At 29.3% G+C, this 26,982-nt stretch overlaps 2 protein-coding genes and 2 long non-coding RNA genes across 5 annotated transcripts; 3 read left to right on the top strand and 1 right to left on the bottom strand.

Annotated features, from left to right (window-relative positions):
* Window positions 1-114: 114 nt before the first annotated feature.
* On the top strand, window positions 115-3,939 carry LOC114189462. The gene is made up of 2 exons (XR_003605678.1): window positions 115-599; window positions 2,012-3,939. It is a non-coding gene; the product is annotated as an uncharacterized LOC114189462 (long non-coding RNA).
* Window positions 3,767-7,411, bottom strand: LOC114189461 (gibberellin 2-beta-dioxygenase 2-like). Its single transcript, XM_028078009.1, has 3 exons — window positions 6,888-7,411; window positions 4,484-4,898; window positions 3,767-4,317 (listed from the first exon to the last, which is right to left on the bottom strand). The coding sequence occupies exons 1-3, from the start codon at window positions 7,391-7,393 to the stop codon at window positions 4,039-4,041; spliced, it is 1,200 nt and encodes a 399-aa protein (XP_027933810.1). The 5' UTR covers window positions 7,394-7,411; the 3' UTR covers window positions 3,767-4,038.
* Window positions 7,412-19,151: 11,740 nt separating this feature from the next.
* On the top strand, window positions 19,152-20,446 carry LOC114189688. The gene is made up of 2 exons (XR_003605718.1): window positions 19,152-19,263; window positions 20,085-20,446. It is a non-coding gene; the product is annotated as an uncharacterized LOC114189688 (long non-coding RNA).
* Window positions 20,447-24,968: 4,522 nt separating this feature from the next.
* Window positions 24,969-26,394, top strand: LOC114190607. 2 transcript variants are annotated; one of them, XM_028079558.1, is made up of 5 exons: window positions 24,969-25,307; window positions 25,390-25,508; window positions 25,677-25,865; window positions 25,971-26,022; window positions 26,179-26,394. In XM_028079558.1, the coding sequence occupies exons 1-5, from the start codon at window positions 25,011-25,013 to the stop codon at window positions 26,341-26,343; spliced, it is 822 nt and encodes a 273-aa protein (XP_027935359.1). In that variant the 5' UTR covers window positions 24,969-25,010; the 3' UTR covers window positions 26,344-26,394. The 2 variants fall into 2 exon arrangements, with proteins under 2 accessions (XP_027935359.1, XP_027935360.1); XM_028079559.1 differs by having other exon boundaries at window positions 24,970-25,307; window positions 26,100-26,394.
* The last annotated feature ends 588 nt before the right edge of the window (window positions 26,395-26,982 follow it).

Genomic DNA, 26,982 nt, shown 5'->3' with positions numbered 1-26,982 from the left:
TGAATGGTTGATGGAACAGGTGTGACTTAATTCTTCGTCATATTGGTTAGTTGGTAGGACCGAATTAGACAAGCAAGACTTTACTATCTAGAAAGGAAAAGGGCTTCTATTGATTCAGTTTTCTTTCTTTAGATTTACGTAGGTGTTTGCTTCTGATTCGGGGCTGTGTGGAGCAAGAAGAAATGATCAAATGAGAATGACAGTAAAACCATCTTAGAAAGTTGAGTGAGGCTGAAATGTTGGTAAAATGTGATTTTCCTGAGAAATGACATGCGTAATGAAATGTTATGTTGCAGTCAACGAGTCGGCAAGGACGATTAGTGGTGTGAAGCGAGTGTCCGAATCTTGGTAAAAGGGCTTGAAAGAAGGGATTATCTTGATTGTTCCCTATGGAGCCATTTGTTTGCTTAGGTCTTAATCTTGATGTGCTGCTCTTTTTGTGCACAAAATCTTTCGCATTGGATAGTGATGTCTTGAGGTTCAGAGCGTACAACACCATTGGAGTGAAGCCAACTCACAAAAGGCTGAACGATAATATATGCAATCTTGCTGCCAAAATGAAGAGGACCTTTAAACTGCTGGATCATCAATTTCACAGGGTATGCCACTCTTTTTTTTTTTACTCTCTTTAATTACATATCAATTCTTTTTTATAATTTTAATTATATTTACCATTACAAACTAAATAAAAACAAATAATTAATTTACTTCCAATATATTCACATCATTAATTATATAATAACTATAATTTCTAACATTCTTAGAATATATTTTAATTATGATAACTCATCTCCTCAATTCTCTTAATTTATAGGATTCATTTTAAGTTATTGGAGTTACATAATTCAAAAACAAAAATGTTAAAGTTTCTAAAAAGAGTAATGCTAAGTGTAAGGTCCCTACAAAGGATACGGGTTTTAGATTTTAAAATTCTTTATCATCCATGTCAGTTAAATTTTTCAATGTTGATTTACTCATACAATTCAATTAAATTACACGAATTAAGTTATTGGTTATATTATAGTTAAAATAGTATGTAAACAAATAATAAAATAAAAAATAGGAATCAACGTATACTTTTATTTGAATGTATAATTTTAAAGTTTTATTTTTGTTATTTAATTATCACAATTTTAATTAATATTATTATTATTTAACTACTCAAATAATAATTCACTTTTTATTTTTAATCATCACAAAAAATAAATTATATTACACATATGTATATGAATATATGTATAAGTATAACAGGATAGTTCGAAGATAACAGACAATTGGTTTTGCTGTATCGAAATCTAAACTCGATCAAAACATTTTTTTTGCCATTTAAATGGAATGGGTATGTTGTATTCGAATTTTCTTGTTATACTTACTTCGCATAAAAACGTATCTTTTACCAGTACCAGATGTGAATTCACTAATCTTTGATGAAGTGAGTTGAGAGAAACTGGTCACTGGAAAAAAAAAAAAACATCTCTCTCAAGATAAATGACTAGACAATCCATAAAAAAGGTTAAGAACCTCCAATAATGTTCATCAATATTAGTGAATATACATATATATGTATATATATTCATAATTCAGTTATTTTAACAGTATTAATGATAATAAATATGTAAGTTATTATGGGATTTGAATATATAGAAGTATAAAATAAAGGAATTAAAAAATACAGCTAAAAGTGTTTGAAATGTTATGTGATGTTTGACATAGAAACATTGGGACATGACATTAGCGGTTTAAAAGAAGGGTGCTTCCTTCCTAGCCAATATCTGAAAGTGGCAGTTAATTACAGGAGGGTTGGCTCAAAGTAGTACTTGATAGAATACAAGAATTGGGTCCAAACTAGACATTGTACCAAGACATAAACACCAACTAAAAGCAGCTTAAGTAACCTGAAAAAAATACCTGCATCAAACAACAATAGTAATAGTAATAGTAATCAACCCCAGACAGAAATGAAATGACCTTATTGTTTAGCAAAATCATGTTAAATTCAATGTCGATGCAGGGTTTAATGAAAATGCTGCAACTGTTGCTCATCTTCATCACTCTTCTCATCTTGTCCTTTCTGCTTGTCATCTACAAAGAACCCACCACCTCTGCATCAGATAGGTGGACCTTTCACACTCTAATGGGGGCTTCTATTCTAAGTCCATAATTCTCACACTCTGCTAGCTACCTCAAACACTTTCTCTCCTTTTTCAAAACATTACACTATGTATGTCATCACACCACCTGTTCAAGCTACTGCATTATTGCTGCAACATGCCTACACTCATATCCAACAACTATCTTGCCCAGCCATTACATTTTACATTTTAAAGGGCATGGTGAAAAAGTTAGGTTATTATTGTTTTCATTGCTATTTCCTACATGCTCTTTTTTCTTGTTTGGCCTCGTTTCTTATCTTCAATCTAGCTTAAAGCACCTTTCTTCTTTCTTGTCTCTTTAAGTCTTCTTTATTCAAGTTTATTCAAGTTCTGCGATGCATATAACACTCTGCCAAAGTGATACTTTGTTCTATCGTGACTATATAAGTTTCATATTTTCAAGCATAGTCGCAACTTTTTTCACGCCTTGTTAGTAATGCCACGCATTAATCAAGTACTATTTTCCATTTTCAGTTTGTATCCTTAGGATCATTTCATATTCTTCGTATCTTGCAATCACAAATTGTATTTACAATTTTAAGATCCATGATTTTGGTGAAAATGGTTTGTGAAACACAAAATACAACAAAATGGCTTCACTTTTTCGTTCTTAATTTTTGTTTTTTTCTTGTCAATTTTTATCTGGATAATGGTGGAAATATTGTGACTACAAAGCAACATCGTAATCTTCTTTGAAGACCTCTCACAGATCTAAAAGTCTTTGACTTTTAGAACATAATCTTGATACCAATTACTGGTTTTTTATACAGAAAATATATTTAAAGAAAGATATATTATTCTAGAGAAATTCATTTCCCTTTTATTCATAAATTCCATGCACAAAATTATAAACACTTAAGGATGTGTTTTCAACAAACTTAAAGCATTTGTCCTACACAGTTTTGTCAGGAATTTAGCTCAATTAAAACCTACAGAGGAAACAAAACATTATTGCGATAGAAATGGTTCTACGATCCTGTTGAAATTAGACTTGTTGATACATGATTTATCTATTTCCCCCCAGATAAGTCTACCAGTCTAAAGAACTAAAATTAAAATATAAAATGTGTAGAAATTACTGCATTTTCAGAAAACACAAGTTTTTTTATACTTAGAAGTTAGAAACACTAGCTTTGATTTGTGAATAGCTATATTTATCTGTAATAGACAGAACAGATCTGGTTTCCAGTTTTCTACTCTCCGCCAAAATCTAAGTTGACTTTCAAATTCTAGTAGCTGGCTTTCTCTTCTGTCAGTGTCAACGAAGACCAGAATATCAGTCTCCGGTTGCTTCATACATTTTTATAGTTAATAAAGAAAAAAACTAAACATGCTGCATGTTATACTTATTCAACAAGAAAGATTCCAACTTTTTCAACACAAATCAAGCGACCAAACCTTAATTAATAATTATTTTTTAATAAGCTTTAACAGGTGCTAAAAATCACTCTACCTGAACTCGTTTAAATGTGCATAGTCAAACATTGGGGTAATAAATACACAAATGGCCATTTTTAAAAAATTTATGCATTATTAGATCTGGTAGCTCTGTAGCAGGGGACTCAAAAGAATAAATAAATAAATGATGGTGGTGCTGAATTCATAGATGATGATTGATTATGTCAAAATACCCTTGTATAGGAATTCAAAGTTGGCTATATTTTACAGCAGTAGGAACAAGGTGGAATACTTTTCCACCAATGTAAATCACTAATGGTGAGCTTTTACAACTCTATGAAACTATAGAGACTATATTATATAAAAAAAAAAAAAAAAGAGAGAGAGAGAGAGAAAAAAGAGGTATTGGGAAAGTCCAAGTGCTGCTTGCTCTCTGTGAGTAACATTAGGTGGTGGAAGAATATGCAGAAGGAATGCGATGTAAGTGTCAGGGAGAAGCAGAAGCGAGATGGGTATCTTGTTGTCGTTGGATCTTGAAGAGATCAAGGCGAGTGTCTCCCAATCGTAGAGAGTATGCTGCTTGTTTGTATTGGGCCCAGGTGAAGGGCTTATAGAGAGTTGGATTGTGCGGTGTCACCATCTTGGGCAGTGGAGTGATCCACCAATTCAGCGGTGGTGCTGCGAAGTACATCATCGACATTCTGGCTTTGGTCGCGTTGGTCAATACTCTGTGTCTCACGCTTCTAAACCTTCCATTTGTCAAAACCTAAGAAAAAATATACAAACATATGAAACAACATTATGTTACTATGCCTAAGGCGTGTCTCTGTTTGCAGACATGTTAAGTAAGGTACAGTAAATGAGAAGTTGATTAGTGGTAATCGTGGTTATAGTATGTTATGAGTGTGATATTGAGTTGATTAGAAACCAACCTGGAGGGCATCACCAACCATAACGAAGAAGTGATTAGGGTCAGGGGGGACAGGGATCCACAAGCCATCGTGGGTGGAAATCTGAAGGCCGTCCACGTTGTTGGATCGCATGATGGTCAAGATCTGAGGGTCAGAATGCTCTCCGAAACCAATGTTGTTGGTGGTGTTGTTATTATTATTATTATTATTTTGGTTGTGGAGGTGATGTGGCTCAAGTTTGGAGGTGTCCCTGTTCTTGTTGCCGTTTAGGCTCACGGGAGGGTACTGATTGATCCTGAGGAGTGAGTCACTGTGGACGTCTTTGATGAGGTTGCTGAGTAAGAACTTGTCTTGGACCCACAGACCCTCCGCCACAAGATCAAGAATCTCACATGTTAGTCCTTTAGCTGCTTCTATATAATCATTTACGGCGCAACTGCAATTGAAACCAAAACATGCAGGGCGTTACTGACCTCTATTTAAGGTTAAAAACCTATCTCAAGTATATCTAAACATGCGTCTTTTCTCATGTTACCACATACTACCAGGCAAACACACATGGAGGATCATATCATATAATATTACTTTTCTCTATTCTTGATTGGATTGTGTCACTTGTTTGTTTCTATGTGACAGTGTTACCCCAATATTTGGTCCATTTTCTTCCGGTGACATCAAGATATATGGTCACTGCCTTTGTACGGGCATGCTAGGAAAAGTGGGCAACGTGGCTCCACAATTTCAATAAAGACCACTGCTACTCATAGCACAAATAACACAACCTCTTACATTAACTTTCTACTCTCCTTTCTCCTTAATACACTGCTAAACCAAGCTTATATTCTATATCTACCCTTTTCGGCTTATTCACAATTTAACCCAAAATTATGCGCCTCATTTTCCTTTTTACTTCAAACCACTGCCACGTAATGACTTGTGGTAAAGCCATTAAATAACGTGATTGTCGTGCAATAATGTTAGTTCTACATATGTTGGGCCCAGCACTCATAGAAAGTGTGTTCCATAAACAAAAACAGTTTTATAGCTGCTGCCAATTCCCATGCATTTTAAAGAAGAAAAATGAGACATACACACCCATCTCAGGATAGAGGAGGCGGAAATGAGAAAAAACAATTGGATATACTGAAAAGAGAAAAGATAAAAAAAATATATATATATGTATAGGAATATTAAAAAACTTTTATTAAACTATTAATGCTAAAGGTGCTGCTTAATGCTGAATTACAGAAAATACATAAAAATAATATATATAAAACACAATGATTGTAAGTGTAATGGTATTTTGAAATGTGTTTTACATTTATTTTAAAATTTTAACCGGAAAATTGAACTGCAAATCAGTCAGGATTTGTACCCGAAGAAAAATAATTAATTAAGGTTCTTTGACACAGTCATTGTTTGTGCACGTGTTGCTTATACCTTTTCAACTCAAATATTCATATTTAATGGATAGAAAATTAATAAAATAAGATAGCATAATTGTGTTGTTATTTTACTAAAAAACCATAAAATAAGCTACCATAATTGTTGTTATTTCACTTTATTTATCATACACGGAAAGCGGTAGACAGGGCCATATTAATATATACATATAAATAAAGTAATCCAAAAAAATATTATTAGTACGAATATAGATTTCTAGATGATCCTTTATCCTCGTAAGAATGGTCTACCAGTAATGTAAACGACTAGAAGTCTTTATTAAATATCCGGTAAACCATGAAAAAGAAGTTCTACATAAATCATAAATACATTGGTGAGGTAATTTTTTTCTTTTTTTATATAAAAATGAGGTTATTAACTGCTAAATATTAAAAAGTGGAAAAAATTTGCAGCCGTCATAACTTCCGGTATAAAGGAAAGATGTCTTCTCAAAGAATGTAGACGTGAAGAAAGAAATACTAATAATTCTTTCAATTTTTCATGATTAAATTCTCTTGTTCATATTAAGACATAATCATTGTTTTCTAATTTATTGAGAAATGTTATCGAAATAGGAAAAATACAGCTATGAAATACATGATAAAAAAAAAATGAAAAGTTATATGAATTTCGTCAGAGTTACGGACTAAAACACCCACCACCCTGCTTGGCTCTTAAGAAACACAAACAGATAAGGGGTTGTTCCCTACTCTATATCCCCACAGACCCCCCCTCCCCCTGGCTTTCTACCCATCCCTGTCACACACATGCCAATAAACAGTAATTATTATGTTGTAGTAGTAAATCTTAAACTGTTCCTATAGTAATACTATTGTCGAACAAACTTAAGACTCGTAAAAGATTAAAAATCAGTTGTAAATAAGTTTATGAGTGTATTATTATTTTGAGGACGTGTTAATGGAATCCGTAGTTGAGAGAAGAAAGGAGATAGAAGAGTTGTGAAAGTAATAGGAGGGAGTACCTGAACTTGGTAGGGTCGTTGGCTATGGTTTGGGATCTCTCAGATACGGAAAGAGGATTGGTATGAAGGAGAAGATACTCGAGGTGACCCATATCGCCATTGGGGCCAATATTTCTGCAGCCATAGCCAAAAGGATTTGCAGGGCCAGCTTGACGCTTCTCGGAGGAGCTTTTCGAGAAAAACGCCGTTCCCTCCTCTTCCAACCTTGAAATCACCTCCTTCGCCACACTGTGCTTCACCACCTTGAAGAAACCATATTCTTCACATGCTTTCACCACTATTTCCGACAGCTTCGACCTCTCCAATGAAAGGTCGATCGTCGGAACTCCCATACCCTTTGTTTTCTTGCTTCTTACCATCATGGAAGTTGGACAAGGCGCAACCATTGCTATAATATGTCTGTGTGTTATTTTGATCCACGAGGAATATATGTGAATGGGTTGTATATAGAGAACTGGTATAACTCCGGAGAGGGTTGTGGATTTTTGGTTGCAGAAAGGTGGCATCACATATCACCTATTTATACTTGACATGTAAGGGGTGGGAAGGGAGAGAATGAGGAGAAGGAAAAAGAGGTTTTGTTTAAATTTTTATTTTTTCTATTGAAAGCAATTAAATTATTACGTGCAGGAGCAGGAGCGAGATGGGGTATGGTGATTAAGTGACAATTTTATATATAAGAATAAGAAATTGATATATATATATATATATATATATATATATTATAAATGTTGTGATTATTTAAGGTGGCGTGGACTTCGTAGACAAGACAGTCCAAGATGGGTGAAAAAAGCAAAAGGAATTCAAAAGGAAGAAGGAATTGTGATCTTGGTGGTGTGCATGAATTGATAGAAGAAAATTTGACAAGTCGAAAATCTTCCAATCCTAATCTTCCACGGTCTACACCAAGTAAAAAGACGGGTGGAATTTAAAAAGGGATAATTAAGGAAATATTATAATGCAGGAGAGTAACTAAAGCAAGTAATGATGAGAATTAACGAAAGCAGGAATGTTGAAGAAGTGATTAGGAGTTGATTAATTTATGAAAGATGTGAGTGAGATTTGTGGTGTTACAGTGTCACATTAATCATTTAATTGAATATTTTTCAGAGGAAGATTTGAAGGTGGGAAGTGACGAGATTAGGTTTAGGTGAAAGAAAAATTTAAGACTTGGGAGCCAACTGGTAGCGGCTGCTTGCTGCCTTAATTGGACTTGGCTGCTACCAAAAGCTTTTCAGAACTGCGTGGTCTAAAGGTGTTCTTCTTGTTGGCTGCTCTACATATTTTACATATTTACACATACGAGTTACGCGTATATATCTTTGACTCACCCACTGCAACCTATCTATAAGATTAAAGATTCTACTTTACCCCACTCGCTCCTTTTTATCATGTAATATTTTACTAATCTAATCAATTGAAATATATGTGTTATTTTTTTAATTAGGGGACCCAAGGTTTATAATACGAAAATTTTGTTATATTATTGCAGAAGTAAGTTATTGAGAATGGTCAAAGTGCGCATGATGATGTTGGGTGGTGTTGAGAAACTGAAAACGGAGAATCTACTCTTTCTGTAATTTGCATAAGACATTGTCGGGTATCCTTATTGTTTCAGGCGGTTTTTGTTGAAACATGTTCCTCAGTGGTTCAAAGTGAAAGCATTTTAATTTAGAGAAGTAGAAGGTTAAGTAGTGATCTTAACGGGAATATCATATGATACAAACTTTAAACATATTGCAGGTGTTGCCCAGACAGTGTTGGGCGTAGGAGGTTCAAGTTTATTCATAATTCATATTTTAATTTTTTTGTTTGGCGAAGGTGGTGGCTTGTCAGGTTTGGACCATGTTCTTTAGAGTCGCCCATGTTCCCCACACTGTTTTTGCGAACAAAGTTAATGCCCAACCCTTTCACACAGTTTTTTTCTCAACAACTTTTTCACTTTCATACACCTTTCTAACTCTAAACAAATTAACTAAAGGCGCAATTACAAATAAACTAATTAGTGTATTTATAAGCTACTTTAAGATTTAACACTAATAATAATAATAATAATGGTGGTCTCTTGAGCATTCATACGGAATTAGGTTATTTCTACTTTTATAAAGCTCTTTATAGATTCCTTCTCCGAGTTATGTTTTCTTTATAGAAAGAAACAGGGAAAAAGACATTTTAAAATTAATTTGTAATCCTTTTGTTTTTTTATTTTATTTACTTTTTTTAATTTAATGGTAAAAAGTTTGTTACTCAATAAATTCATTAGATTAAAAAAGTTCGAAGATGGGAAATATTTTTAAAATTATAGTTTATGTAATTATTCCTCACTTTTGTTATCTTCCGGGGTTGTACGTTCTATTTTTTCAATTTCACTCTCAATTAAATAAATGAAAATTTCATTAGTCTTAATTTCTATATTCTTCCGGTTAATGTATTTTTGTTTTTATCATAAAGTATAATGATATAAACATAATATAAAGATAATGCCAGTAGTCATATCATCCAGTAGTTTAACTTCACATAAAATTTTATAAAAATTATGATTTTAGTTTTTTTACGAAATTCATTTTTAGTTTCTTAACCATTCTATAATTTTTTTTTTCATTTTAGTCTTTCCTTTATTGAATTTTACTGTATTTTACGAAATGTACAAGATTATAGATAAAAAAATATTTAGTATCAATCAAAAATCCTCATCAATTATTCCATAACATCAAATTTGCATTGCCCGGACTTTAAAATCTTAAATATTAATCCATTAATATCAACTGTTGAAGATCAACTCTAACTGATATTTGGTAAGCAGATGTTAACTCAACAATAGGTTTTAAATTAATATTTAACTAAATCAGTTTACCTTCACAGTGGACACTAAAAATTTTTATTTTAAAATTTATTTAATTTAATATCGACTTATTTGAAGTTAAATAAAAACTATTTTGTATATGAATTAAATATGTTTAATTAAATTATGTTTTTGGTTTTTATTTTTGTTGAGAAATATCATTTTTTTTATTCATCTCAATTTGATTTTTATTTTTGAAAATATGATGCAATCAGATCTTTTTGTTAACATTGTACTAACAACGTTAAAAAGAGAGAAGTATTATGTGTGTCAGTTTTTTATTTTTTTGAATTTTTATTTTTTAATTATTTTTAAATTTTTTAAATAATTAAAATTTTATCATGTGTCGCGTTGATGACATGACAATGATGGTATGATGTGGCAATAGTAGGGACACATGTCACTATTACACTCAATCTCAATTTAGTTCGTGTATTTTTATTTTGTCTCAACTTAATTCCATTTTTTTTAAAATTTAGCATTCGTTAATCCTCCAATTAAAACAAAATTTAATTTTTATTTAAATGGTATACAAATATTTTTATTAAAATTAATGTTCTTGTTAAATTTTTTTAGCAAGGTTAAGATTATTTAAATTTATATTTTACATTGAATTTTATTTAAAATTGTTTTAAATTTGTTAATAGAAAAAAAAATCAAAATTAATTTCAACTAATGTTAAACTTGTTGATCAATTGTATTTCATAAAATAAAATAAATTTATCAACTTTTTCAACTATCTTAAAATTTTTATTTTACATTGATTTGTATTTGTATTGATAATTTACTACATTATTCTTTAATGTTTTTTTATATGAATTTATATTTCAAATAATTGTATATTTTTAAAATGTGATAAATTTAATATTCTATACAATTATATAAATTCAAGTGTAAAATTTTTAAATAATTTTAAAATTTTTTTATAACAATTTAAAACAAATAAATTAAAAAATTAAAAAATTAAAAAATAAATAAATAAAGTTGAATGTGAAATACAAATTTAAATAAACTTAATTTTATTAAAAATATATAATAAAAGTATTAATTTGAATAAAAATATCAATTTTAACAAAAATACTTGTATAGCATTTATATAAAAATTAATTTTATTTTAATCTCTAACTCAATTTTAAAAAAAAATGGACTAAATTGAAACAAAAGAAAAGTACATGGACCAAATTAAGACCGAGACATTGACACATAATGTGGCAGTGTTACTACCACACCACAACTATCACATGACATGACGTCAGTTTAACACGTGAATATTTTTTTATTTTTTAAAAATTTAAATAATAAAAATCAAATCAAATCAAAAAACATAATAATAATTAAAAAATAAGACTAGGAACTGACACGTGACACTTATTCACGTTGTTAATATCATACTAACGAAAAAGATCTAATTGGATAATATTTCTCAACAAAGAGACCAAATTGAGACAAATAAAAAAATGACCAAATTGATATTTTCCAACAAAAATGGGGACGAAGGCATAATTTAACCAAGCTGTTTTTAGTTCTTAAATTTATCTGTGAAATTAAAACTCGTCAATGTCCCAAACTTTGATACGTTCTTGTCATGTGAATCACCAATATATTAGACCTACACTGATTTAATTAAAAAAAAATTAGGTATTTTTTATGGGTTCCCGGCCCATTATGCAATTTAAAATATGTAACTCTTGCATCAAATTTGTTATGAGGGAAAATAGTGTGCAAAGACAGAAGTTTGTGAGTATCTCTAGTGAAAAAAGAAAATAACTCATCAGACATGAAGAAGAAAAAAAAAAGAGCAATCAATTTATCATGTGCAAGTCTGTGCAGAGAAACTATCTTGGAGAAAATGTTTTATTCACCATCTCATATATGAGGGTTGCTTATGTTGTTTATTTAAAGTATTCATTGGGGTTTGTTATCCACCTTGTTGTTGGCGAAGAGAACAGTGTTTTGTTGATCTTTGGAAGCTCCAAGAGAACTTGTGGTGTATCAATTAATTGTTATTATTGAAAGATTTTATTGGACTAGTTCCCGTGGATTTTTCCTCTTGAGATTTTCCCATGTTAAAAAGTTCTGGTGTTTGTTGGTTCCTCTCTTCTTTGTTTAACGCATTTTATTATTTTGCATATTATTTATTTAAGGAAGATTTGATTTGAGTTCTGTTTCGCTTGTTTATCTTCCCAACAATTTTGTTCCACAAACTTTAAGAATAATTAATATAGTACTTTTAATCCAATATCCAATGATGTTAGGCTTTTTAGGCTTATTAAATGGCGTTTCGAATTGACATTTAAGCATGAACATGGTAAAATGGTATAAATAACTTAAATGTCACCCTAAAATCCATTTGGCACATCAAAAAAATTTAACATAACTGGATTAAAAAGAATATATTCATTTACTTTTTAAATTTAGGTATCAAAATGTATCAAAGTTTGAAACACAGACGAATTTCAATTTCATGTCAAAATTTAGAAATTTAAAGCATATTTAATCCTTTTCATATTAATTTAATTTGCATCAACCTAGCAAACATTAATGATAATAATTTCAAAAAGAAATATTCTTGCAGAAAACATTCATCTCCAAGACAAAATACAAAAATATAGAAAAAAATGTTGTGGATGAAGGAGATCAATGTGAGTAAAGAAAATAAATGTGGAAGAAGGATATAAGAGTGTGTATGAAGAAAATGTGTGTGGACGAAGAAGATGAGTGTGGATAAAGGATATGATTATGGATGAGATGAGTGTAAGGATATTTATATCAAAAGTGGGAAAGAAAAATTGAGTGAGAAAACTTGTCCTCTTCAAATTTGGACTTTTGAATTGAAATAATCTATGGTTCTTATTCGATGTCACATAGGCACACATATTGATAATATATATAAATTAAAATTAGATTAATCGATACTAAAATAAATAAATATAAACTATAAGAAAATCCTCCGATAATAACCAATTTTAGTGACAAAAATTTGTTAGTCACTATAGTGACCAATTTAGATATTAATTTACAAAATAACAAGATATTGGTTACTTACTATGTTGGTTCATGAAAACATAAAAGAGCAATAAACCCTATGGAAAAAAGCAGTTTCCAATATCCCAAAGAATTAAATTTCTTTTATAAAAAATGGATTTTGGGTTTTGAATTTGATCCAAATATTTGGATTGAATTTAAATTTTGATCCAAATATTTGGATCTAGATTTTAAAAAAATTCAAACTAATTAATAGATTTGGATCGAAAATCTAATCTAACTATTTGGATTTAAAATAGACGTGAATTGGATCATTAAAAATTTAATCCATGACCATCCTTACTTATGGGACCTAAATCTTTATAATGTTTATTTAGTGTTACCATTTGAATTTACAATATTAGGGTTGCCATTTGAATTTACAATATTAGGGTTACCATTTGACTTTTTATTTTGGAAGCTTGTCTAGAATAAATAAAATCAAATGTTTTCTTGTGACATGGTTGTAGGTTATTGGAAATAACTTGTCCTAATTTTGCTTAATGTTGTCACTGTGCTAAGCTTTTATTGTATATGACTTAGAACATCTTAATTAATTTTTAGATATTTATTAAACAATGAGAAATGTGGAGTACTAGTAGGTTGACTTATTACGTGGTAAAATAATCTTACTTGGACATTTGTAGTGGGTCTAAGATCTACAAATCTTATAGCTATATATGTGAAGTCACTAAAAAAAGGTTTTATGAAAATATGAAAGAAAAAACATAAAGGGAATATAGTAAGAAAAATGAAGTCTCCAGAATGGGCAAATCAACAAGTCACTTGAAAATTCACATGCCATCAATACTTCATCATCCTTACCTCACTCTTGTCACCTCGTATTTGACCTTTATAGTGTAGTCACGGGACAAAAAGTTTCGTGCCAATTAAATTAAAATGGAAGGGTTAATATTTGTTTGAGAAGTCAGGTTTTGAAGGTTTTTGTCTTTAAGGTTTTGATTAATGAGTTCGGACGTTTTAAATTTTACGATATTAGTTGTGTTTTTCTTGTTGGTTACCATTCAGCGGCTTGTTCATTTGTGAATTGAGGAAAAATTAACTTTTTTTAGTGTTAAACTCATGACCTAAATTCGACAGAAAAACAGCTTCATTAAAACCTATTAATGGTACGATGAGTTCTTAAAATTATTAGGACAGCGTCTTATTTAACATTTGGTAGTATTGAATTTGAATATATTTAGCCTTAAATAAGTAAAAAGAAAAAACTATGATGACAAATTCAAAGTAAGTGGCTTTTTTTTTTTTTATAAATATTTTTAATGCGTAATGTAAAACTATTAACTATTGTCAATATATAACCGTCTTAAATGAAGTTTTATCTCTAGGTCTAGTAGATCACTTGCTTTTATATATCAATATATAACTATAGTGTTAATATATAAGATTGAAAAATTAAATAAAAAGTATATATATATATATATATATATATATATATATATATATATATATTCTAACAATGATTGAACGGTAGTACAATATTTTTATTTATTGTGAAATTATAGATTAAGTAAATATAATGTAGACAAAAATAATAGATGGATTTAACGTACAAATCATATTACTATTTTGAAAAAAAAAATATTCAGTTGACAAGTTATAGTTAGATTGTTAACACAAGTACAATTTTAAAATGATGTTTTCAATTTTATTTTATTCTATTTATTGAATGTTAACCAGCCGGTTGAATCACAGACTACGTGGAGGGATCCAAGCTTGTTAAAAATAAGCTTTAATGCAGTGCACCAATAATATAATTAAGAAAAAAAATCTTGGGAAGAAATTGTAAAATTACTAAGTTATTTTATTCTTTATTCTATTAGTATTCAACTTTTTTAAAAATTTCATAGTTTCTATTAAGTATTATCTTTATTAATGTCCTTATTTTCCAATTTTTTCTTCTCCTTCTTTAAATCCATCAAATTAAACACTCGTATAAATATTTGTTATTTTATTTAGAAAATCGATAATACTTCATATTAATGCATGATATAGAAAAGAATGTAGGTTTAAATTAAGTTAATTATGGGTTGAGTATCGATTCATTCTGTTGTGAATTCACAGTTATATGCAATTAAAACATTCTTCTTTAATTTCTGCAAAATAGAGTATTTTTTTTAATTCTGATTTTTGTTATTATAATTTATTTAAAAACTTGTTGATAATTCAATTTTATTTTTTAATTAATAATTTTTGTTAGTTTTTTTTTATTTTAATAACTTTTGGTTGTTTAATTCAATAGGTAAAAGAATAAACTGGTGAGAGACTTATGGTGTGTTTGGATTGGGGGTGTAGATTTGAAAGAGTGAATTTGTAATGATTTGAATTGCTTTGTATGTAAAGATTGAGTTGTTTAAATTAAGAGAAATATAACATGATTTGATCGGATATGACTGAAAAATTTATGAAAAGTTGTGTATGATACGATTGATAAAAGTTAATAAATTATAATTTTTAATAGAGTAAATTGTATGATTACTATTTTATCCTTTGATGTAAATAGAAGAAATGATATTAAAATAAAATAAAAATATTATTTAAAATTAGAAAAATATAATTTATTGATATTATCATTAATAAATTAAAATAAATTATTATTATTCTCAATGATATCTTGAAATAATTCAAAATATAAACTATTTAATTTATATCTCCACATTTATTTAAATTTATTTTATTTGATATAATTAATTCAAATACAAAAAATATTTATTTGAATAATAATAATAATATTATTATTATTATATAATACTAATTATTATAAGAATTACAATTACAATTATTATTAATATTTAAAAAATAGTAATTAAATATATATGTATAATTATTATAATATATATATATATATATAATGATTATTTTATATATTATCTTTATAATATATTCTATCATTATATACATATAATACATGTTTATATATATATAATATATATATATATATATAATTATTATATACAAAATAGAAAGTAATAAATATAAAATGAATTAAGTTATTAAACATAGGACAATGAAGTAATTTTAATGTGATGAGTTGTCTTTCTCTGCATTTCTCTGCAATTTAGAGAGTGCTACAATATAACTCACGTTCAAATCCGTCTTCTCAAATCAGCACAAATCACTGAAATCAAACACGTCTGGAACTCACTTAGCATCCACATGAACATTACTCATGCGGATCCAAATACAACATTAATTTAATTGTAAAAGCAACAATGAACAATAATAAATTATAATGTAATATTGTATCTTTTATAAAATGAAAAAAAAAAAAAAAACTTCTTTTCCCTTTTATTCAAACACATTACATTACTCAATGCTAATTTTTAGTAATAAACTTGAGTAATTTATACAATTATAAATATATTAAAAAAAACTCCATGATCTAGCAGTAGGATTTTTTTTATTCAAAGATTTAAAAGATCGAGTAAACTATATATTTAAAAATTTTCAGCCAAACGGTGGTTAGTTAGTAGTATAATTACTACCATGTATGTACTTATTTGATTATCTTTAAAAGGTTTAGATGTACTTTTAATCAATTGATTTAATTGAAATGTTCCTTTTGGTTTTAAAAAGATTATAGAAATTAGTTTGTGTATAAGATATAATTATTATTTATAGTTTTTTACAAATTTCGTAAACATTAATCTAAAATTTCGATGTTGATCTTTCTTTTATTTTGTTGGTATTATTATTTGGTACTTATTTTATTCATTCGTATATATAAAAGCAATTGTAATATATTTTTAAAACTAATTTTCGTAGAGTGACCAAACAAAGTTAATATCATTTTCTTAAACTAATTTTTATATATTCTTTTAAATAATCGAAAAATAATGGTGTTACTTTTAGACAATTATGTTCTACAGATTTGTTTAATGACTAAAAATTAACAAAAATATATTTAAGTAAATTTTAAAATATTTATCCATAGGAGAGCTACACATTTAAAAAAAATAAATGAAATACCTATTAGATTTACAATGGACTAGAACTAATGAAGCGCTTAAATAGGTAGCCAAGAAGAGTTTTTCTTGGAAAGAGAATATTTTATAGGGTTAATTTGTAACAATCACGCATTCGTTTGCTTTATAAAAATTTAATAGTCTGTAAACTTTTGTTTTCTTTAATCAATATAATTCAATCACTGCACAAGATTAGACTTCATAGATACCTGATTTAAAGAAGTTAAAATTTTGAAAAATATTAAATATTTAAAAGATATTTCTAGTGTAATTAATGCAGATTTTAATGTTAATATCATTAAAATAGGTATCTAAGAGATTTATTTAGTCTATCCAAATAGGTTAACAATACCCTAATTTTATAAATATTTCTCTAAAACTAACACGTCAAATCAGTAGAGTTGGACAAAATATACCAAACTGCACTGCACTACCAAAAACTGCACTGAACTACAAAAGTAATTTGCATGAACTACACTAATCTGAAAAACAGTTCAGACGAACTGAACTGAACTGTTTTTCTATTTAATAAACTGAACTGCACTGCATTGAACTGTACTATAATATTCACTTTATCTATTTTAAACCTCTCTTTTATTTCTTGATTATTTTAAACCTCTCTTTTATTTCTTGATTATTTTAAACATCTCTTTTATTTATTTATTTCTGCATTTTATTTTCTTAAAAGTTTATATTATCCACTTTATCTTTTACATTTATTTTAAAATTGAATTTTAACATTTCTGAAAGATACTATTTACCAGGTAATAAGCAAATTTATCACAAAAAAATTATTAAACATAAATTATAAATATTTATTGTTATTATAAATATTCTTGCATAAAAAAATATTTCAAAAATTAAATACTGGTAAATTTTTGTATTCCTTAATAGGTATTTTGATATTTGTATATGTGAAAAATATCTATTAAAAAATTATCCTCTAAAATTGATTTTAATATTTTATAACAAAATAATTTCTAATTCTCAGTAAAAATATCTCAAGTATTAAACAAAAGTTGCCATAAATTTTATATTTGAGTTCAAAAACCGAAACCTTGAATGATTTGAATAGAAAAAATATGTAGAGTAAGTTGTCGTAAATTAATATTACTCTACCTACATGGGACGCTTATAATATAACATTTTATACTACTATAATAACTTACCCTGTATATAAAAATTGGACAACTCCAAACTTAAATTTAATACAGTACAAGAGGTTCAAACAGTTAACTGTATTGCATATACAATTGTTTAATTTTTTTTAACTGAACTTTCAAACAGTACAATGCAGTTTTTGTTAGAAATAGTTTAGTTTTTTTAGTACAATATAGTATAGATAATCTATAGTTTAGTGCAATTAGGTTTATTTTGCTCAGCACTATAAACCGGAGACTACCGACTGATATTACCCGTTATATTCATAATAACAAGTTTAAAAGAAATTAGTAAATAAGCTTAGAAGTTATAAACCTTCTCTAAGCTCAGAATATTCTTCAACCAGAGTCAATAAGTATTGTTTGAAAATGGGTAGAATCTATTTAAGGAATATTGACCTAGTATTGGGAAGATTTTTTGAAACAAAAGCTCGTGATAAGTCGGAAGTCATAACCTTACATTCATCACCCCTACCCTTAACCAATATTCCTTAATAAAAATAAACACACCTGTCCACAAAATATATTCAACACCACCTGAATAACCACACCTTCACATGCCCTAATTAACCATTTTCTCTAATATATATAAGGTTGGTTCATTCATTGGATAGACACAACACAACAAGCATTTTCTGTAATTATAGAGTAGCACAAGTGTTTTCCCATACGAGTGAAACAAAGTTCACATGCAACATATCTGAATGGACCAAAGTCAAATCGAAACTGATAAAACGATGAAAAGAATTTAGCAGGGTTTGGCATGTGGCATTATTAGTGAGGTGATGAGTGATTAATTAAGGCAAGCAGGGAGAATATAGAAATGAAATTGGGCAATGATTGAGCGTAAGTTACGGAAGAATATGAGCAAGGTCTATATCACATTACATTATTAATATTATATGTTGTTTTGATGAATCGATAATTAATGTAGAAGGTTGAGAAAGACGATGGAGGTGTTTGACTGGTTAGAGTGTTGGGTTGGGTCCCTCTGCAGGTTGAGAAGAATAGAATTGGTTATTTAAGAAAATGGAAATTGAGGAATATGGTGAAGGTGTTGACGTGAATTACTCTGCTACTTGCAATGGTAGGTAGAATCTATTAATAATGGTGATGAAGTGGGTGGCATTTTGATGATGACAGAATGATATTAAATGTAGTTAATGGAATTAATTATATAGGAATAAAATATTGAAGAAGACGTTATCTGGTGAATGGATTCAGACAAAAACGCCTTTTTCGTCTCCAATCATATTTATAATATATACAACCTGCCTGCCACCCTCTTCCGGTGGCAGTTGCAGTTGCACTTGCAGTTGGTAGTGCTTTCCACCACCCTTATCTCCTGCATCCTCTCTATTCAGGTTTTCTCTTCTATTATTATTATTATTATTATTTTTTCTTTTTCACCCTCATGGACCCAACCCCCACTTTTTCAAAACAAAAATATCTCTTTTCTTTCATTTCCATGTCCAAAAAAAAAAATGTTATTTAATGAACATAATCAAAGGTAGCATGAATTCACTTGGGTATTTTAGTGATGTCATAATATGAGATGTGTGGTCTCTTTTGGATAAAATAAACAATTTTCTCTTAGTATCCATGGGTTGAGTTCTTGGCGTAATGGCGGATTGTTAGGCTTGGATTCAGATTTGGGTGGAGGAGTAGTTATTATTATAGTAATAAAAAAATAGATAAATAAAAAAGCGGCAGAAAAAGATGTGTTTAGTTAAATGTTGCACTTTCTAATGATCACGTATGATGCATGACAAGTCTGGGAGGACTAATTGGTTTTATGAATTATTAGTTTATAAAATAAGTATATATTTGGCTTCCCACCTCCGTCCTGCCGACATATTTAATCAGAAAAAGTAGAAGTGATAATATATGATGATGAATGAGGCTGATTTATCTGTCTGTAAAGGGGGAAAATATTTCATAATATAATACCTTAACTTTTGTCTCAAGAATAACGATGTCGAAAACAACAACAAATGGAGACACTTGCTTATGGACAACCACTGTTTCTGCAAATAACTATAGACAGAGAGATGCCTATGTTATGCTTCATCTCAAATAATACAATAATATTTTTTTATATTCATTTTAAAATTCAAATATTTACATCTAATAAAAATCACTTTAAATCTGACTTCTTGTTGTGTGTTAATTTTTGATTATATAGAAGCGCCTGCTGCAAGCAGAGCATGAAGGGCAATAGAAGACAAGATGGAATTGACAGCAAAAGATGAAATTAAGAGACAAAGGTGATATAAGAAAGGGTAGATAAGAATATGACAATGAGAAACAAAAGCCAAATATCGTGTCGTTTGGGTAAAAAGGAGAAGTTCGTGTACAAAAATGAGTCAAGTGTTGGAAGTTTTCTGTTGTGTCTTGTTCACTGGATTCTTGTGAGAAGTTGAATCAAGACCAACTTTTGTAGCGTCATCTCATTTCAAATTCTTTTGCCTTAAAATAACTCTTGAGGCCTGCAAAGGGAGTTTTCAGACTTCACTTGCTTCGGAATTAAAATGTGCGATTCGGAAATTTTTCTTGTGCATACGTGTTCCCAACACAATCCATATGTTAAAAGTAAACTCCTTTGTTTTATTATATTTATATATTTGCTATTGGTGTTACATCATAAACAAGAATATTAATTATTCTGATGTTTCTCTCCGGCCATAATTGCTTCATCAATCTTTTCTTTTGTTTAGAAAACATTGTGATGGTGCTTTTGATAAAAATTATGATTGGAGAGAAGTTTGGGCACAGAATTTTAATATTTGGTTTGGGTGTGTGTTGGATCTCTGCCCCTGCATCTTAAGATGTGTAACTGTGGCGTCCACAGAAAGGAGAATGAGATGAAGAAACACGAAAGGGGCATAGAGAATGGTGGGCCAACCCACAAAACAGAAACCAACCGGCCCAGAGACCGTATTTGAGCTGTGTGGTGTTTTGGTCTTCAATGGGGACAATCAGATCAGGATTCAGTTTTTTCTTCTTTTTTTTTTTTATTGGTGTAATATGGTGTAAATCAAAATTAGCATTTTATCTCGTTCCTACAAAATTAGTGTTTTCGAGATCAAAATAAAACAAAAATTTTAACCAAGTTTACGCCACGTAAATTTTGTTCAAGACAAGAGAGAATGATTGAAACCGAGAAAAATGTAATTAACAACAGGATGTTAGAGATTTGGGTTTGTTCATACTGAAACGGGCCTGGGCCCAAAATGTTGGAGCTCTTTAATAATGCGTTTTAATTTATTTTTATTTCTATGTTTCTCACATGTTGAGTCTTTTTTTGTTGGATATTTTCAATTGGTGGCGCAATTTTATTATTTATTGATTGAAGATAATGCAAATTAAAATAAACATAAAATTTTGAGCCAAAATATCGCATTGAGAAAATAATGTAAATATATAATATCAATTGGCTAAATATAAATATTTATTGCGAAATATAAACATTCTAATAATTTATTATTTATTAGGAAAATTAGTCATTTATCATTTATTAAGAAAATTTTAATATTGCCGAAATTTATTAAAAAAGGTTTTGTAAGGCATTCAAGATAAAATATAACTTGTTCTTAAATAATTAATAAATTAATGATTTATTTCATCTTACCTTTTTGTCGCTTTGACTTTTTACATTCTTATCTCTTTTTATGGATCGTTTATTTCCTCCTCTATTCTTACAATCATGAGGAATTATATTCCTTTACAAAAACTTATGATGTAAAAGAAGCATTTATCATTTATTCCAAAGTTACCCAACCACTCATATTTAGTCATAAACATCTGGCATGGGACTAACAAAATCTTAGGAATTGAATGGGAGCTTCTCCCTGCACCCCAACCTTTTTCATATACCCCAAAACTTTTTTTATTCCCAGTTTTGCCCACAATTAAAAATAAAAGAAGAAAGAGCAAAAACATTAAAAAAAAAATTGCAACCGCACTGCACTCCCTGTACCCCAATGAATCTGCTTTTACTGCAGTCCTGCACCCTAAAAAGGAATCTCGTTGACCTAACCCAGCAGCAGCGGGCATTTAAAATTAGCCTTCCTCTCTTATTTCCATTCACTCTTCTTTGCCTTCACTCATTTTTGCATTCACTCGTTGCTGCCATGTGGAGTAGATTTGCCCCGCAGCCGCACTTAATCCACAATCCACACATTCAATTAAGTTTTCTGAATCTTTTTATTGATTTTTCGTGAATGATGATGGTGATTGATGAACCTGAATGCTGAATGGTGTTGTATCCATGTTATAATTTATGTGTGTCAAAACGGATGTCAACATCCGCTTTAGAGAAGTGTACAGTGGATGTCGAGATGCATTTCATTTTTATTTTGTTTTCTTATGAAATGGATGTCGAAATCCGTTTTAGGATTTTGAGAGACGGATTTCGAGATCTGTTTCCTTTTTTTGTTTTTTTTTATGAAACAGATGTCGAAATCCGTTTCACAAATTCTTGAAATGGTTGTCGACATTGGTTTCGTTATTTTTTTTTGTTTTTTATGAAACGGATGTCGTTTCAACTAAAAAAAGGGTACATTCAACCCAATTCATTTTTTGGTAAGTCAGAAATTTTACAACTCGGTTTGACCCACCACTAGATGGTGGGTTACTAGGTTGACTCACTCACTTACGAATCGTTTTTTTTTATAATTATTTTATATATTTATTGCATTACAATGAAAATGAATTGACTCAAATTATTTTTTAATAGTGAAATCAAAGTGTTCACCTAATTCTCAAAATATTTTTATAAAAATAGTAGTTAAAGATTAAAGCATCAATGTATATATCAAATTGAGCAACATTCTAGTGTTTAAAAATATCAAATTGTGAACCTATATAATTAATAGTAAATAATTACAATAAAAACATTTTAAAAAATTGCAAAAAAAATAATAGTGTTCTTGTTGGTGGGTTGTATTGTAGATCAACCCGCCTTCAACTTTGAATCCGTACCTTGAGTCGGATTCAGCTCAACTCACTTTTGAAAAAAATGAAATTTTTTCAATTCAACCCAACTCAAACATGTGATGAGATGGATTGACTCACGAGTTAGAACCTATTTTGGCATCTCTACTCTTAAGTTAAACATTAAATGTGCTTTACTTCTCTTTCTTAAGCTTTTATTTTATATCATGGTCGCTTATTTGTTTTGCTTTCTGATCTTCCTTTTTTATCGATCTTTCATTTCTCCCCATCATCAAGAATTATATTTCCATATAAAAACCTCATGTAACAAAAGCATCTATCATATATTCAGAAGGTACTTGACCTCATATATCTAGGGATGACAATGGGCCGGGTCGGTCACAAATAATGCTTATCCGTCACTCACCCGCAAAAAAAAAGTCCACCTGCCTATTTACTTGTCTGGTGTCCGTTTAAAAAGTACTCATTCTAAAACCCAATACCCATGGATACCCGCATACCAACAAGTATTTAAAAAGATATGTATTTTATAAATTTTTAAATAAAATTTAAATAATTATAAAAAATAGCAAATGTAATATAAATTAAATTAAATATGCATTAAAATATAATTTTAAATTTAACTTAATAAAATATAAATTAAATTTAACTTAATAAAATATAAATTAAAATTTTATTTTATTTTTGTTCAGGATACCTGCAAGTACGAATAATATGATACCGCGAGTAATATGATACCGCATTCAATTCGTTTATAAATACTCACAGATATGAACTATATGTCTCGAATTTTATTCACAAATATTAGCGGCCATGGGTATTTTTGTGATACCTACATATACCCACTCATAACAATAAGAAATGAGTCTAACTAAACCTTCAAAATTAGGCCTAACAACTTAACCATGATTAGACTTAACACCACATAACTCCCTAACCATAGCCTTTAGATTATAACTTATAAGACTAGATAAAGATCGCACTTGGGCCTAATATTTCAATGAGAATTAACCCTTATACTACACAAATGTTTTACTCGAAAGGTATAAAAACTCTAAGCTAGAGACTATCTAACATATATTGAAGTTCAAAAAATGAAAAAATATATGTTAAATTTCAATTATTATTAGTTTAATTTTTGTTCTTTGTGTAATTTTATTCAAGTGGTGTATTATAATTTTTATTAGTGTATAAAAAAAAGTTATTTCATTAAAATTTAAAGAATGAGAATAAATAAACATTTAAAATATTTTTAAATTTGAATATCTATTTTCTTTTTATAATCTTTTAAAAGTATTTTTAAATTTTATCACTTTTGCTTCATTAATATTTTACAAATTTAATAAAGGTTTTAATTTTTATGAATTTTATTTAATATTTTAAATTTAAATGTATATAATTATAATTTTTTCTTAAATATTTGTTATTATAAAACGAAATTATGTTATTTTTATATTGGATACATGATAATATTATGTTCTGCATTTATAAGAATTTTTATAATTTTATAAAAGCTAATTAATTGATTTAAAACAGTAAAAAAAACAAGTATTCATACCGGTAGTGGATATACCTGTTATCTAATAGAGACAGCAATGAAACAAATATAGGTATAAATTTTATCTTTTAAGAATGTGTATTATATAACAAACATGCTCTCACTCGACCACTTGCCATTATAATTTTTAATTCAGCATTTAAATAGGGCAACATGCAATATACATTTAAATTAAATTGTAATTCATAAATGAGTTGTTTTCAGTGTTCCATCGCTTGAAATGAAAATTTGTAACAAGTAGTTGATTCACTGTATATCCGTTGCTATCTTTGGTGAAGGATACCCGCTCTGAATAATTACAAAATATAAATATAACACATTACTTTTAGGAGTGAGAAATCTGTCTCAACTATAGAAATTATTGGTCAAATTAATATTTACGTTATCAAAGTTATTCTCCGAAGGACAACAAAGAGTATCTCAATTTGATTATGTTTGTGATTAATAAGTTATTATAAATTGTTAGATATATAGTGATTATAAGTTAATTACAATTAATAAAAAGAAAAAAAAACTACTGTTTTTCATTTTATAAATATTTATATAAAAAATTAAAACCTGTCTTCACTTCTGGTGTTTCCGCAAAGAGGGCTAAGTATGCAATACCTTCTTGCATCTGCTTCTTCTTCCTCTTCCTCTGTTCACGCTTATACTTTCCTCCGCCACAGTTACCCTCTTCCCAGAATACGCAAATTGGGTTTGCTTAAGACTCACTGTGTTAAGAGAAAAGAGAGCCTAACAAACCTCAGAACTTCATGGCCTTCAATCTCACTCACACTTTTTGGCACAGGCTTCTTACTCGGTCCTCTTCTCGATGGACTCCATTCCAGGGTCAATCTCGTCGTCTACGACTCAGGCTCCATTAACATAGGTCCACTCCACACAAACATCTGGGTGGGTTTCAACTTCAATTTTCTCTACCCTTCTTTATTGCCTTTGCTTTTTAATTTATCTTCTCCAAAATCCAAATTCACAGGTTCCTTTCTTGCTAGGGCTATTTTATTCCTCCGTTGGCTTGCTTCAACTCTACCTAGACCAAAAGCTCTTCGACAAGGTTCAAGAGGCAAGTTTAGCAAAAACAATTGTCTCATTCGTGTAAGTATGGGGTTGGAAATGATTTGGGTCCAATAAATATCTCAACTTTTCAGTTTAGTCCTTAGTGTTTTAATCTTACTTTAGCACTTAGAAAACTTGCAACACGCAACTACAACTATAAAATATCAAACCATGACATTATCAGAAATTGAGGTTGTCTTATTCTAGATTGCTGGCGCTGTTTATTGAAGTGAGTGCTGAACTTTACAAAGGTGGAATAGCGGAGAACATTGAGGCCTACATTTTATTTGCTGCAGCAGAGTTCATGTGGTTCTTCTTGGATAGGACATGGCTAGGTTTCACCTTGGCATGCATTGTTGGCCTTGGTTGCCCATTGGCTGAGGTTCCAATTATGAAGTAAAACGTTTCTCCCTTAATTTTCAGTGTTTGCTTTTGCTTCATATGACCAGTTGAAATTCGAAATATGCATGATTGTTTTTCTTTTGCAATTGCTTCTTTCAGGTTCTTCCACCTTTGGTACTACCCTAAACCCAACATTGAAATCTTTGGTCAGGTGCAAAGAGTTCCCTCTAAACCTTTCATCAATTTTTTGAACTTTTTGATGATTTTCTCACCCAACACCATGTGCAGGGACTGGTCACTTGGACACTCACTTGCTACTTCGTGTATACGCCATTCTTAATCAATTTGTCACGGTGGTTGAGAACAGTTTATGCTCCTCCCACAGATGAGTCTTCCTAAAACATTATGTACCCTGCTGCCTATTCCATTAACACCAATTTGCAGCCTTAGACAAGAACAATGTGTCAAGGCATTTATTGGTTTAATATATGATGATACTGATACATATCAGACTGTACTCACAATGACTTAGCTTAACCACTTCAGTCAATTCTAACTCCTCTCTCTATCTGTTCCTGTTCAACACTAAGATGAGGTTATCAAGTTTCTCCATGTAATTTATTAGTATATATATACCTATATTCACCAATCTTCTGGATCAGGAGTGAGCTTGAAATGCAAAATTAGAGGTTTTAACTTTAACAATTTTTCAAATGAGAAACTCTTAAAAGCATCGTTAGCTGGTATGTATCCACATTGGTTTTTCTTCGCTAGACGATACTCTTAGAAACATGGACATTGATATTATGACTCTCATTTTTTTTATTCTCACCTTTTCATTTTTGACATGATTTACTATGGATCATTAATTAATGTACCACTATTTTTTTCTTTGAAAGAATCAATGGTCTATATTAAGTCACGTCAAGAAGTAAATGATGAGAATAAAAAAATAAGAGTCAAAATATAATTTTCCTAAAAAAACATTGGTATCTATGCACATTAGATAAAGGATAATGATACTATAACAACTAAATCTTGACAACTTTATCTTACAATCTGAGATGTCATAGTTTAAGTGGGTTTGAAATATAGAAAAATGAAAAATCATTTAAAAAATAATAAGTTAGATTATAAGAAAAAATTGTCAAAATTTAATTATTATAATATA

This window comes from Vigna unguiculata, chromosome 7 (genome assembly GCF_004118075.2).
Source record: "Vigna unguiculata cultivar IT97K-499-35 chromosome 7, ASM411807v1, whole genome shotgun sequence".
Taxonomy (NCBI): domain Eukaryota; kingdom Viridiplantae; phylum Streptophyta; class Magnoliopsida; order Fabales; family Fabaceae; genus Vigna; species Vigna unguiculata.
Note: the sequence above shows the minus strand (reverse complement) of the source record. Positions and strands in the feature narration are given on the sequence as shown.